General features: G+C 41.3%; 1 protein-coding gene across 1 annotated transcript; it reads left to right on the top strand.

Moving 5' to 3' along the window:
• Positions 1 to 2,641: 2,641 nt before the first annotated feature.
• UMPS (uridine monophosphate synthetase) lies at positions 2,642 to 13,779 on the top strand. The gene is made up of 6 exons (XM_035129351.3): positions 2,642 to 2,840; positions 3,863 to 4,016; positions 5,039 to 5,707; positions 7,787 to 7,962; positions 8,707 to 8,821; positions 10,221 to 13,779. The coding sequence occupies exons 1-6, from the start codon at positions 2,682 to 2,684 to the stop codon at positions 10,400 to 10,402; spliced, it is 1,455 nt and encodes a 484-aa protein (XP_034985242.2). The 5' UTR covers positions 2,642 to 2,681; the 3' UTR covers positions 10,403 to 13,779.
• Positions 13,780 to 14,127: the final 348 nt, after the last annotated feature.

The raw sequence follows: 14,127 nt of genomic DNA, 5'->3' as shown, positions 1-14,127 counted from the left end.
ACATATACGTGGAAGAGTGACTGTCAAAATGTGTACCTACTTTTGGTTCTTTTATTTGTGATTCTGGGGAAATGCAAAAGAGATTACTTAAGCATCCTTGAAGAACAAACCTCTATGGTACATTTAAATCACTATGGAATAATCACCTATGGAGGGGAAATACCTGAATCTGTGGCAAGCAAATAGACAGGATTTAAGACAAGGACTGGCTGCTGTTTTATCATGAAGTCTTGAGAGTGGTTTTCTCAGGCATAAAGCAGTTTTTGCTTCAAAGGGCTTTGTAATGTGAATGTAAAATCTACATTAACCCAGAATACCATGAATGTCTTATCTTCTGCAGCAACATCAACAACATCCAAGAGATTCAAAAGTCATTTAGGCATTATGTGTGACAATTCCTGGAATCTTGCTTTTAATCTTTTGTAACAAAGCAACTTAAGACTGGCTGCATATCTCTCGTGTTCATGTGTGCTCTTAATTCTCTGATGATTTTGTTGGGTATGTCATCTCCAGCCGGTAGTTGTATGCAACAAAGTGGCATGGTTTGGGACCATTGGATTGTAATTAGGATTGCTATACACAACTTAGTTCTCAGATGAATATCTGTGTGCCATTGCATGGACATATTCTTTCCTATCCATTTGTAGAAGAAAATCCTCCACAGGGCTCTGATTTCTCCCCAAAGCTGATTGTTTATGGACTGACACAACAGAAAATGGTGCTTTCCTAAGAGAATGCCAGATCCCCAAGCTGGTTATACAATTACTGTCCAATATCAAGCTGCTTCTAGAATCGTTATACTAGTGCCTGTTAACATGTCAAGATTCTGTAATTTCTCAGTTTATACTCTGAAGCTAGTAGTAACAAACATCTGTTCTACTTAAGCCATATCTTAGGCTATCCTTATGCTCTCTCTTTCAGTGCTGGTGCTTTTGCATCTTTCTGTCAAACCACTGAGTCTGCTTTTGCTAGCATGTCACTTCAACAGTATACTACTGAAAATAAGGTCAGACATGTAAAGGGCACAGCAGACTACTAAAAATACACTTTAAAAATATTTGCAACAATCATTTCTGTGGTGGTGGTAGGGATTGTATTAAGAGCTTAAAAAATTTCAAGGTGCAAACGAATTCCACAGCCTTAATCATTTTCAGTCTTTTGCTGGTCTGCCTTAAGTGTTATCTCATTATTTTATTACTGATTTTGTTTTGTATGCATTTGTGTTTTCTAAAACATTTTGTAAATATTTTATTTATACTTCTGATTCTTCATGTGTAATGTTGTAAAGTGATTTCCTGCTGTCACATGTTCTTACTCTTCTGCAGTATATATAAATATATATGTTATCTACAGATGATAAAATCTACATTTTAGGCTATTGCCTTCCTTATAAATACAATATACAAAAGATTCAAGTATGGGATTTTTATTTTTTAATATAAAAGCAATTCTGCTGATAAAAGCAATTAAGACAGATATTATAAAGACAAGCTTTTATTTTTACTTATATGACACTGTAGTATGGGAAGAGAACACAGGAGAAGAAATTGTGAGAGCTGCCTGCCATGTAAAGCCATTAGATACAACTGAAAAGTAAGGGGGGGGATGCTTAATGAAAGCAAATGAAAGCTAATGAAAGGGGGGGATGCTTAATGAAAGCTACTTATACTACTTTTCTTCCCTAAAAAATAGGATTTATGATTTCTGATATATGTGCTTTAATACTGTAATATGAACCTTGAAATAATGAGAAATGATGAGCTCTACTGTGTTCGGGCAAATTCGATATTGACATTGCTAACACTACCTTTTAAAAAAATACAAATTTTGCTACATGACGCACACCAAAACTGTTAATTTCCACTGGTCTATATTGATCAGGCTACTCAAAGGTGGTACTGTAGTGTGACCCCGAACTTTTAGCAGAGCCAGCCTAAAGATTAAACGTCCACAACGGAGGACGTCCTAAATGTGAGCACTGCCCAAGTTCTTACGAAGCGAGTAAACCCGAACGTGCTATACGACCCTGAAGGCGGTTATTGGCTCCCAGGGGGGTGCGGCTGAAAATAAATAAAATTACTGACTGCTTTCCCCCTCAAACGCTCCAAGGCATGGGCGTAGTGTAGCTAAGGGGGGCAGCTGCCTCCCTAGATCAAGTAAAATAATGTTGTTGTTTAGTCGTTTAGTCGTGTCCGACTCTTCGTGACCCCATGGACCATAGTACGCCATACACTCCTGTCTTGCATTGCCTCCCGCAGGTTGGTTAAACTCATGTTGGTAGCTTCGAGAACACTGTCCAACCATCTCGTCCTTGTGTAGAAATCACAAACTGACCAATCACGTCGGTCCTACCCCCCCCAACAAAAGTCCTGCCCCCCCCCCAACATAAATCCTGTCTACGCCCATCTCTCCTCTCCTGGGTAGCTCTATTCTGGAGACCGGGGGTGTGGAGTCGCCGCTTCGTGCCTCCACAACAGTGTCTGCTAGGTGATGTCCACACGCCACTAATAGTGGGTCTGATGGGGTAACGAGAGTAGTCACCTCTAGCGCGCATGTGCACGTGGCGCCCCGTAAGGAATCTTCCCGTTTCCTAGCGACGGAGGAGGGTTGCCCCGCCCCGCCTTGCCTTGCGTCATTACTCGGCGTCTGCCTCAGGGGAGCGCGCGGACGCTGTTTTCCGTATGTGCGCGAGAGAGCCTCGAGGGATGGAAGCGTTAGCCTCGGAGCTGTACGGCGTGCAGGCGCTGCGCTTCGGCGAGTTCGTGCTCAAGAGCGGCCTCGTCTCACCGGTCTATGTCGACCTGCGCGTCATCGTGTCGCACCCGGCCCTGCTCAACAAGGTGAGCCCCACGTGCGGGCGGGAACGGGGCGCGCGTGAGGGAGTAAGGCGGGACCGAGGCAGTTGGAGGAGGGAAGCCGAGAGACCAGCGCCTCAAGTTTCTATTGCAGCTGGGGGTCATTCTAAGCACCGCTGTGCAGCTGTAAGAACTGGTCCTGACGGGTTTGCCTCTCCTTGTTTTCCCCCAAGGGCGTAAGCGGGGGGCAGTTTGCTACTATCGAATTTATGTCAGCTTCTCTGTGAGCCTTTTCAGCAGGACAAAAATGCTTTAATGCCTTTTCTAATATAGTGCTCTCGGTACTAATGGACAACAGCTGTTATCATCTCCGGGCCTAACAATGTTGACTGGGACTGAGGGGAGGTGGAGGCCAGCCATGCCTGCAGATTTGGAAAGCCTGTTTTAAACAAGCAAACAAACATGGCAAGAGTGTTAAAAGAGTCAGGAGGGTCATCTAGTTGCTGGGGAAGAGGGCGGCTGTCAAAGATGATACAATCCTGCCAGCTAGTAGTACTCCTGGAACCATGTTGGGGTGGTTTTTCCCTCATGCATAATCATGCTTGGTCTGTAGTGGAAGGTGAGGTAGAGGGATGTGGATGGAAGAAGGGCACAAAGAGATAAGAACATTGATCTGTCTTGTCAGCATTGTTGCAAAGGATACCCTTCTCAGAACTCGGTAGCACACCTTATCATTTATGCCATATTCAACCAAATAGTTGTGCTAGCAGAACCCAACACGAGGATTCCCACTAGTGCACAGAGATCACACGACTACATGATTCTTCCAAGAAAAGAAATAAGCTACGTATCACTGCTTGTTGCTCTTCAACCTAAATGCAAAGAACACAAGCATAATTAGTTGATGAAGTAAGCATCATGTGAAGAAACAAGATCCATATGATCTTTGGTGCTTATGGTTTCACTTTCTGGTGATTCTTTGTGGACTCCCCTTATTTTATTGACAATGTATTAGTGTTTGGTTATAATGGTAGAACCTATTTTATATTTAAAACAATTTCTTTCAGGTAGCAAGTTTCATTTTTCAAACAGCAAAGGATGCTGCAATCAAGTATGACACTGTGTGCGGGGTCCCATACACGGCTTTGCCCCTGGCTACAATCATCTGCTCAACGAACCAGATCCCAATGCTTATACGGCGAAAAGAAGCTAAAGATTATGGTAAAAAGAATCAAATTTACCTAGATCATATATATTGGCATTATAAGCAATGAATATTTAAGACAGCAAAAATGTTTCCAACTTCCTCGGTAGTGTATATACAGTTTGTCGTTTTAGCAGATCTAGAAAGGTAATAATTTGATATACATAACACGCCTGTGATTTAGGAGCCTTAGTGCATAATAATAATAATAATAATAATTTATTATTTATACCCTGCCCATCTGGCTGGGTTTCCCCAGCTACTCTGAGCGGCTTTCAACAGAACATTAAGATACAATAATCTATTAAACATTAAAAGCTTCCCTAAACAGGGCTGCCTTCAGATGTCTTTTAAAAGTCTGGTAGTTGTTTTTCTCTTTGACATCTGGTGAGAGGGCATTCCACAGGGCGGGTGCGATTACCGAGAAGGCCCTCTGCCTGGTTCCCTGTAACTTGGCTTCTCGCAGCGAGGGGAACTGCCAGAAGGCCCTCGGCACTGGACCTCAGTGTCGGGGCAGAACGATGGGGGTGGAGACGCTCCTTCAGGTATACTGGACCGAGGCCATTTCAGGCTTTAAAGGTCAGCACCAACACTTTGAATTGTGCTCAGAAACATACTGGGAGCCAATGTTGGTCTTTAAAGACCAGTGTTACATGGTCTCGGCGGCCACTCCCAGTCACCAGAAGTTTTAAGCACAAGTTTTTATTAACTGGTGTAGTGCACGTGTTATTTTTAATAGAACTAGTTATGAACTTAATTCGTTCCAGAGGTCCTGAAACTGTTCTTAACTAGAGGCGTGCTTTCGCTAATGGGGCCTCTTGCTGCCGCTGCACTGCCGGCACACGATTTCCGTTCTCATCCTGGGGCAGAGTTCTCAACTCCAGGTTAGCGGAGTTTGTAACATGAACCGTTTGTTACCTGAGGCGTTACCTCGAGGTATCACTGTAGTAGCAATAATATTTTCAGTTGAGCTGGCAAAGTTGATTTTTTTTTTTGTAATTGGTAAGTTAATGAAAAATGCCCTTTTTTGCTTCAAAAGGTACCAAACGTCTTGTGGAGGGGACAATAAACTCAGGAGAAACTTGTCTGATCATTGAAGATGTAGTTACCACTGGTTCAAGTGTTCTGGAGACAGCAGAGACCCTTCGCAAAGAGGGGTTGAAGGTTACAGATGCTATAGTGCTATTGGACAGAGAGCAAGGAGGGGGAGCCCTGTTGGAGAAGCATGGCATACGCCTACATTCAGTATGCACCTTGTCTAAAATTCTCAAGATCCTTGAGCAGCAGGAAAAAGTTTCTCCTGAGATGGTGGCGAGAGTAGAAAAATTCATCCAGGAGAATATTATTAAACTTTCTGAGCAAAATGGTACTGCTCCTGTGAAAAGATTGTGCAAAGAAATGAGCTTTACTGCTCGGGCTGAACTGCCAGACACTCATCCCCTCGCTGCACAACTTCTCAGGCTGATGGAGAAAAAGCAGTCTAATTTGTGTCTTTCTGCTGATGTGACTAACTCCAAAGAATTGCTCCAGCTCGCTGCGACTCTGGGCCCTTCCATCTGTATCTTTAAAACTCACATTGATATTCTGGATGATTTCACCCAAGAAATAGCCAAGGAGTTGAGAGCACTTGCAGATAAGCATGAATTCTTGATATTTGAAGATCGCAAGTTTGCAGACATCGGAAATACTGTGAAGCATCAGTATGAAGGTGAATTTGGCATAACTACCAACCCCTCTCTCCTCTCTTCAACCTATAACCTGTTGCATATCTCTATAAGGCTGCATATGTTCCTAGTACTCTTAATTTGAAATGTTGATGCGGCCTTCGCTGACTTGAAACTAGCTCTTTATTTTCAAGCCTTCAAGGGCCTTGCTTTTGAGCTGACTTTTATTCAGATTGTATGCTATATTGAGAAAAAATAATACTGAGGAAACCAAGCCTGAGGCTAGCATACAGGGTGCTAACAAATATAGAATATTGATATGCTGGCCTTTGATCTAATCCCCAGGAACCAGCTATGGTCAAAACTAGCAGCGACATCTATCCACCGCCGCCTTCTTTTACTGATTATGAATTTGCATACAAATACCTTCCTGAGAATTAGGCTAGATGGTAAAGGGCTAGTCTCTAATCCGAATGCCACCACTAGAGGGGTAAGACAGGGCTGCTTGCTTGCCCCTGCCCTGTTTAATTTCTATATTAACTCACTAGTGGCTCATATGACCAATGCTGCTTTCCACCTGCCAAAATTAGCAGGTAGAGCCTTGAATGTCCTCCTGTATTCGGATGATGCTGCCCTCTTAGCTACCTCCCCCATTGGGTTAAGGAGGATGCTTCGAGCTCTTCATGAATACGAGACCCAACACAAGCTCCATCTTAATCATGCCAAGACCAAAATAATGGTCTTTGCTGCCCGACCAAAACCTAATTTTTGGTCAATTAATGGTATTCCCTTAGAGCAGGTTAGTTGCTTCAAATACCTGGGTCAGATAGTTCGATCAAACAGGTCCTTCTTGGCACACAGAGAATACATAGCCACAAATGCTTCTAAAGCAGCTCTGTTGATTAGATCCCTGTATTCCAAGAAACAGGCACAAACAGTGGAATTTGCCCTGCGACTCTTTAAAATGAAAGTTCTCCCACTACTTCTGGTGGGCATTGCCTTGGGTTCGCGTAGGGACTTTGTAAGATTGGAATCTATCCAATCACAATTCCTCAGGGCCATTCTCAGGATCCCCCTCATGATTGTGGGTGCAATCATGAGATTGGAGACCAGTTGCCAAGCCTTTAGGTATGTGGCCCTGAAAGCGAAATTATGGCTATGGCTCAAACTATGTTTCAGACCAGTGGGTTTGCCCCCCCCCCCGATTCTGAGGGATAATTTTAAATCTCCATGGGAAGGGGAAGTGGTAGAGGAAGTGCAGAAGTGTGGTCTGTCCTCCCTTTATATTGAGTCCATGACGTATAGGCGTGCTAAAGCAGTGATCACTCAGAGATTGGGGGATATCGCCAGGCAGGTGGACATAGCCCACGTGAAATCTTGGATGTTTTTAGGGGAGTAGGTGTATTGGGCTGCACCAGCCCGTTACCTGGCGGCTATCCACTACGTGGAATACCGCAGACTATTTACTGCGGCCAGACTGAATGTTCTTGATTCGGCAGTTTTGAGGGGAAGATTTGGAGGAATCCCATACGGTCAGAGAATGTGCCATTGTGCCTTGGGTGAGGTAGAATCCACAGAACACATATTACTGAGTTGTCCCTTTTATAATGATTTAAGGCAATATCTTATAACCCCATATTTATCTCAGTTTAGTTCCCGACTAAGAGAACATCAGGCAGCATATTTGCTAAACAAGCCCACTGGGAAAATACCCTTCTCGGTGGCTAAATTCATCTTCCTGGCGCTCAAGTGTCGGAAACGTATAATCGAATGCCTTGATGTGGGTTACCTGTAGGAGGTTCAGTAGTGTGGTCATACTTCATTTATGTATCCCTCTGATGCCTTCAGTTTTATATTTTTATATTTGTATTGAGAAATGTTTTTTCTTTCTGACCATCAGTCGAATAAAGTATATTTTATTTTATTGTATTGTATAATATTGATATTCCACATCGTGATAGTACTGTGTGGTTATGACCTTGATAGGTGTGGGAAACATGACTGGACAATATTTCTACAGTGGTAATAAAAGTTGTGGAAAGGGTATCCCTGGTCAATCTCTTAAGTAGTTATCTGATTGCCAAAAAGACGCTTAACTGATACCTGTCTATTTTCTGTTTCAGGTGGTATTTTCAAAATAGCATCCTGGGCAGATATAGTTAATGCTCATGCTGTTCCTGGACCTGGAGTTATTAAGGGATTGAAAGAAGTAGGGCATCCTTTACAGAGAGGGTGTCTCTTGATCGGTGAGATGAGCTCAGAAGGGTCACTGGCCACTGGTGACTATACAAAAGCTGTGGTAAGTTGGAGCTTTCATCTCAACAAAATGTCTTAAATCAGGCATCCCCAAACTTCGGCCCTTCAAATGTTTTGGACTACAATTCCCATCTTCTCCGGCCACTGGTCCTGTTAGCTAGGGATCATGGGAGTTGTAGGCCGAAACATCTGGAGGGCCGCAGTTTGGGGATGCTTGTCTTAAATGGTCTAGATCTCTCTCTCCCCCCCCACCATCTGGGAGGAAGGGGTAGCTCTTTAGAAAAGCAGCATTTCTTGGATTTTAAAGTGCTACTTTAAGTTTCTCCAGTTGGACATAGCCAGCAAAAATAATATTTGCTGCTGCTTTCTATGGAATGGATCAGAATGGAGGCGTAGCAGCATAATACTGCAGTGAAATTCATGTTTGAGGCAAAATAATGGGAGTTTACACTGCTGAAAAATGAAAAACAAAGTTCTTGGGGGAATGTGGGTAGGGTAGGAATTGAGGAAAATTGGAATTGAGGAAAATTGAGGGAAAGGAAGCAAGGAGGTTATATTTGTGATTGGCATACTTATTTGCTAATGAGATAATGGTATCCATTGTGAACGGAGGTATGATGTTCTGATCAGTACAGTCTCTTGATTATTTAGCATGTTGTCTTGATTTTGTTAAGGCTGCAAGTCTTTGTGCTTGCATAATTGCACCATGTTTAGTATTTGTTCCTCCATTCTAGAGCAAGAGTGTAAAGCATTTTCTTACTGCTCTTGTTTATTTGTTTTCCTTTAGGTTAAAATGGCTGAAGAACACTCAGATTTTATTCTGGGATTTATTTCTGGCTCCAGAATTATTGACAAACCTGAATTTCTTCATCTGACTCCTGGTGTTCAGATGCTGGCTGGAGGTAAGCAATTCTGTGGCACTTTGTTTGATGGTACAAAATATTTATGAAAATACCAGAATAATTGAAATAATTCAGAGGTACACTCATAAATATTTCTGGTTTGTATGCTGGTGAGGGTGAAAATGCAGTCAAAGTCCCCAGTAGTTCCTGTTCAAATTATACCCTTCCTTGTCCTAACATTGAGATTGCCTTTAGATTTGTATGTCTGGTTCTGCATTCCCTAGTCTTGGGTGATAGATCACATCAAAATAGTCTCAGAATTGCCCTATTCATGTACTGCAGTGAGGAGAGTGGGGAAGATGATGAACAGATCTACATACAGAGTTGTAATGCAGGAGTAAAACATACTAACTGTTCCACACTAGAAGCAGCCAAATAAGTGCAGTATCATAAAATACAATATACATGTTCCCTAAATGTTCATAATGTTTTGTCCAGTATTTTCTTATTTCATTCACTGAAAACTAATTGGGCATTAAGGTTATTGGAAATAATTTCCTACTTATACGTGCTTGTATGCAAGTTCAGAATTTGTAACAGCAGACAAATAACATCTCTCACATATGTTTCCATGTGTCAGTCATTTGGTTCTGATAACAGTACAGCAGGTTTCCACTTGCACAGTGGAACTCTCCCCTGTAGCCCCCCCCCAGCTACACTGTAGGTAGGGTGCTGGAGGTCCCTCCAGGGAAGATCTTAAGGGTCTGTTGGGAAAGGAATGGGAAGTCCTGCTGTATGAGTGGATCTCTGCATACATAGCCTTGGATGCTAACCAGTCCCTGCTGTTTTGTATGCAACCTTGCCATGCTTTAAATTATATGCAAATATCAAGGCATATTTGCCATGGATATGCCAGTGAGGCTTTATGTTTCATATTAAATTAGTGTTAATAACCCTTTAAGAAAGCTGTTATTTTGTGCTATTTGGTAATTATTTACTCTGATGTGCAGTACCTCATGTTGTTGATTATCTCATCTTGGATAGATCCTTGTAGAGCATGCTTATTTCCTGTGCACACTTAATAACATTTTAATAATAGAGTGGTACCTTGGTTTACAAACTTAACCTGTTCCGGAAGTCCATTCTTAAACCAAAACCGTTCTTAAACTGAAGTGCACTTTCCCTAATGAGGCCTTCCACCGTTCAGATTCCTTTCTTAGACCAAGGTAAAGTTTTCAAACCAATACACTATTTCCGGTTTTGCCGAGTTTGTAAACCAAATTATTCTTAAACTGGACTGGTCTTAAACCAAGGTACCAGTGTATAAGGCTAAATCTCTACTCAGTGTTAGCGTGGGGAACACTTTTTGGAGTTCACCGACATTCTTGAAACTCTTTTATGAACGAAACTCCTGGAGAGCAAGCATAACATGGCATATTGTGATTGCGATCCATTGCAGGTGATAAGCTTGGGCAGAAGTACCTCAGTCCTCAGGAAGTGATTGGTAAAAGAGGTTCGGATATCATCATTGTAGGCCGTGGTATCTTATCTGCGCCCAGTCACCCAGATGAAGCAGAGACTTACAGGAAAGTAGCATGGGAAAGCTACTTGCAGAGAATTGGTGTCAGTGCACAAAAATAGCACAACTGCTGTGTTTCATTAAGCAAGCCAAATTCTAGAAGCAGGAAAGATTGAGAAGGTAATTCTTTGTTGTTATTTTGCCTAATGAATGTTGTTGTATGTTAAAATTTTGCTATAAAGTTATTTGAGAATCAGTACAGAAATTGTAAATTTTGACTCTGAATTCAAACAGCTGTGTGTCGTCTGCTATCCCATTTTTAAAAACACTTTAAAGGGCTTTTTTTTAAATCCAGTGGTTTTGCGAACCACAGAGCCATAAAGATTGTGAGAAAAGAGGAAGGTGAGCAAATCCTGATCACATTGCATTTGCAGTATTTTAAAGTTCTTAGTTGCTGTTCTCAGTTGTGTTCAAATGTAAGGACTGAGTGTGATAGGGCACTAGGCCCTCTTCCACAGGGCAGTTTCTCCACCCAGCATTTGGTGCTTTAGATCACGATCTGAATATGTTTCAAAATCTTGCTCAGGTGCAGGAATTGCATGCCTTAGGTATTAATATGCTTGTGCAATACATGGAGATGATGCATTCCATTAATGATCTGCTACCTTGAAGCACATTCAGGATCCTTGCTTCTCTAATAATTGCCTCACTGGTAAAATGCAATGGTTGTCACAACAATAAAGTAAACTTCGAAAAGAGAACTCTGGATGATACCCAGTGGTGTGGAAATCCTCTTCCTCCCCCTGAGCCCCTCCCCCCCATCTGCCATTAAATGTCCCCAACCCTCTGGAGTAGAAGAAGGGCAAGTTCCACAGTGAGCAGAACTATGTTCCACTTGCAGACAATACAAAGTTGGGTGTCACCATATGCTTCTGTAAATTTCAAGCTCTTCTGGTGAACACTTGCATTCTACAGGTCTTGGCTTTAAAAAAAAAAGAAATTTGTATCATTGTATAAAATTTAAGCCACCAGAGGGTGCTATAACCCTTTGTGTGTTTTCAAAAGTTTGTTTACTTAGGGTTGCCATATGTCCGGAATTTCCCAGACATACTTGGAATACCACATTCGTCAGCAGTGTCTGGCTGGAAATCGCCCAACTCTGGGAAAATCTGGACATATGGCAGCCCATGTCAGCAATGCCAATTTGGCCAATATTTCCTTAAAATAGCTGCAAAATGTCATTTTTTTGCAATCATGCCAGAAAAAGCGCAACTTTTCTGTCTGGATTTTCATTGTTTGAAATATGACAACCCTGCTTTACATAGACTTGTTTATTACTGTTTGGTATTCCACAATAACTGCTTAAAACTAAGGAACTAAACTTACCTATTGTTTAGGAATTGGCAACCATTTTTGCTGGTCTATAAATGTGAAAGCAGCTGTCTGCTGAATGAAATATTTTCCATTTGGGCTGCTTTGGAACAAAATAGACAAATGCAGATGTACTGTTCTCCTAACCATATTTAGGGGATTCCTGTAGGCTCAGCACTACTCTTAACACCTGCTTGAGTTACACCCCCTTCGTGCCATTGTCTGTGTATTCAGTGTAATATCTGTGTTGATATAAGACAGTTGATGGGTCTAGCCCTACCTTTAACATTTCCCTAGAGCAGTGGTAGGCAGAGAGCATTTTTAAATGTGCCTGCATCACTCATATGGGTTGGTGTGATGAGAAAATAGATACTCCTGAAAAGCAATAGTTGGAGATGATTGAGAGGGAAGTGTCCAAGGCTGTCCCAAGTATAAAGAACTGTTTAATTGAAGTAGTAGATATTTAACAGAAAAGAGCTGAGTTTTCACTTCAGGGAACAAAAAAAGAGGAGTTCTGTTTTGACAAAATGATAGTAGTTGAATCTCCTTTGTTTTGTTGCACATACCTCGTTCATTCAGATTGGACTTATTGTTAGCATACATTACTTTTTGCATGTGTATGGCCTTAATTGGCATGGTTTTGGAAGTGGCCAAGAGAACAATGCTTTTCATTCAGGCACATCTCTGTAAAGAAATCTGTGTCCAGGGTTAATGTCTCCTATAATCTCTAATTTTACATTCCTTGGCTTTCTTCCATATGTTAGCAACATGAGAACTAGGTCACAATTTGTTTGTGTGTGTTTTTAGAAAAGCCTCATTTGCATTATATACCATAGGCATTCTTAGCTGAGGCAGTGAATGAATTACAGGGAGACAGGTGCTGGATGTGCTAACCTCTGCTAGTTTATAAAACAACTTGAATTTCTTAATTGTATCTTTGTTGTAAAATATGTGAGGGTTTTTTAAGTGCCTAGATTTGACTTTTATACATTTAAGCTGATGCAGTCTTTGGCGTTGTGGTCATCAGGTGATATTTCTTGTTAGACTGGTTGCTTGGCAAACATCTGTGTCAAGGAAAGGAAATGCAGTAGCTTAATGATGAAAAGTGGCAATAATGGCAAAAATATTCATTCTGCAGTTATTTACTGGCTTACAGTACTTGTTGAAGAACCAAATCCATCAGAGATTGTTACTTCATTCAATACTAGGCTCTGAGCCAGCTACCCTAATAACAGTGATTCTCCATAATTGGCTGTTATTGAAATGCTCATTACAGATTATTATAGGAATCAACACAAACACTTGATAGCCATTTAAATTCTGTAGTTCTGTCCCTTTCTCTGTTGAAGTGTTCAATGGCCATTTCATTCAGAAGATGTAAGTGGCATGAGGTGCTTTGCAGTACCTAATTGTTGTTGTTTCCAAGTTTCCACCCCACCTTTAATTTGGCTGCTTTACACTTTCATTTTGAGATGAAGCTGGAGCCAGTTTATTTTAACAGTGAAGGACAATTTCAGCCTTTTGTAACATGGTCCTTTATAACTGTAATCTGTTATATGTAACCTTTCTTTGCTATTAGCCAAACAGTGCTTTTCCACTGTGTCCAGCCACTATGACATGTAAAAGACAACTTTATTTGTGTGAGTGAATTAGTTAATGTGGTTAAGAGGGGAAGTTCATAAATTCTAGTATGTCAGGTACCGTAATTGTACAACTCTTCTCATTCCTCCATCAATCCTGGCTTTGATTGATGAGTGTTCTATTTTTACATGCCATGGGCTGTTCTCTTCTTATTGGTTATGTTGCCATTTTTAAGCCTTTAGAAGGCTTGATGGAAAGGTGGCATATAAAAATGTTAAATAAACACAGTTTGATGCTGGGCAGCAGATAGTAATTTTGTTCATAGTAGCAAGCTTAAACAGCCTCTTGGTCTATGTCCGCACCTATTGCTCCAGCAGGAAATGAAAATAACTTTGTTTTCTCCTGGCAAATGCATTGTGTGACCTGTAAGGGTCAGAATGAGAGAATCAGTAGTAGCTTGGCTAGCCTTTTATTGTATGTTGCCTTCTGCACTGAGGCTGTGATACAACAGTCTCTTAAGTTACCATAATAAATAGATATACTCTAACCCTCAAGAATATCAGTTTCTTTCTTTTTTTAAAATTGGAGGCTTGTTTTGCAGGCTCAACTAAGGGAGCAAGAAATGCTTCCAGGCATTAGGCTACACAATTAGAGGTAAGTTGTAGCCTTAAGTTCATACTTGACGTATCTACACTGTACATGTAGGTTTTGGGAGTGATAGTTTCTTAAAGTCCTAACATAATTCTACTTGCAGCTGCCTGCTATATTGAAACTGGACAGTGTTTGCAGTAATATTGTATGTACAGGGGAAGTGTATAGACCCTTTTTTTTTTTAATAAATGCAGAGTCATGAAATGTTTTGAGTACTGTTCTTTTCCCCAGTCATTGCAAAAAC

The sequence above is a fragment of the Zootoca vivipara genome, chromosome 1 (genome assembly GCF_965207765.1).
Source record: "Zootoca vivipara chromosome 1, rZooViv2.hap1.1, whole genome shotgun sequence".
Taxonomy (NCBI): domain Eukaryota; kingdom Metazoa; phylum Chordata; class Lepidosauria; order Squamata; family Lacertidae; genus Zootoca; species Zootoca vivipara.
This window is presented reverse-complemented; position numbering and strand designations above follow the sequence as displayed.

What these genes read in the sequence shown, in the direction of transcription:
- UMPS (XM_035129351.3), top strand. Translation starts at nt 2,682, where the DNA reads ATGTGCGCGAGAGAGCCTCGAGGGATGGAAGCGTTAGCCTCGGAGCTG. An exon ending in ACCCGGCCCTGCTCAACAAG is followed by an intron (nt 2,841 to 3,862) that starts GTGAGCCCCACG and finishes AATTTCTTTCAG; the next exon opens with GTAGCAAGTTTCATTTTTCA. An exon ending in TGTTCAGATGCTGGCTGGAG is followed by an intron (nt 8,822 to 10,220) that starts GTAAGCAATTCT and finishes GATCCATTGCAG; the next exon opens with GTGATAAGCTTGGGCAGAAG.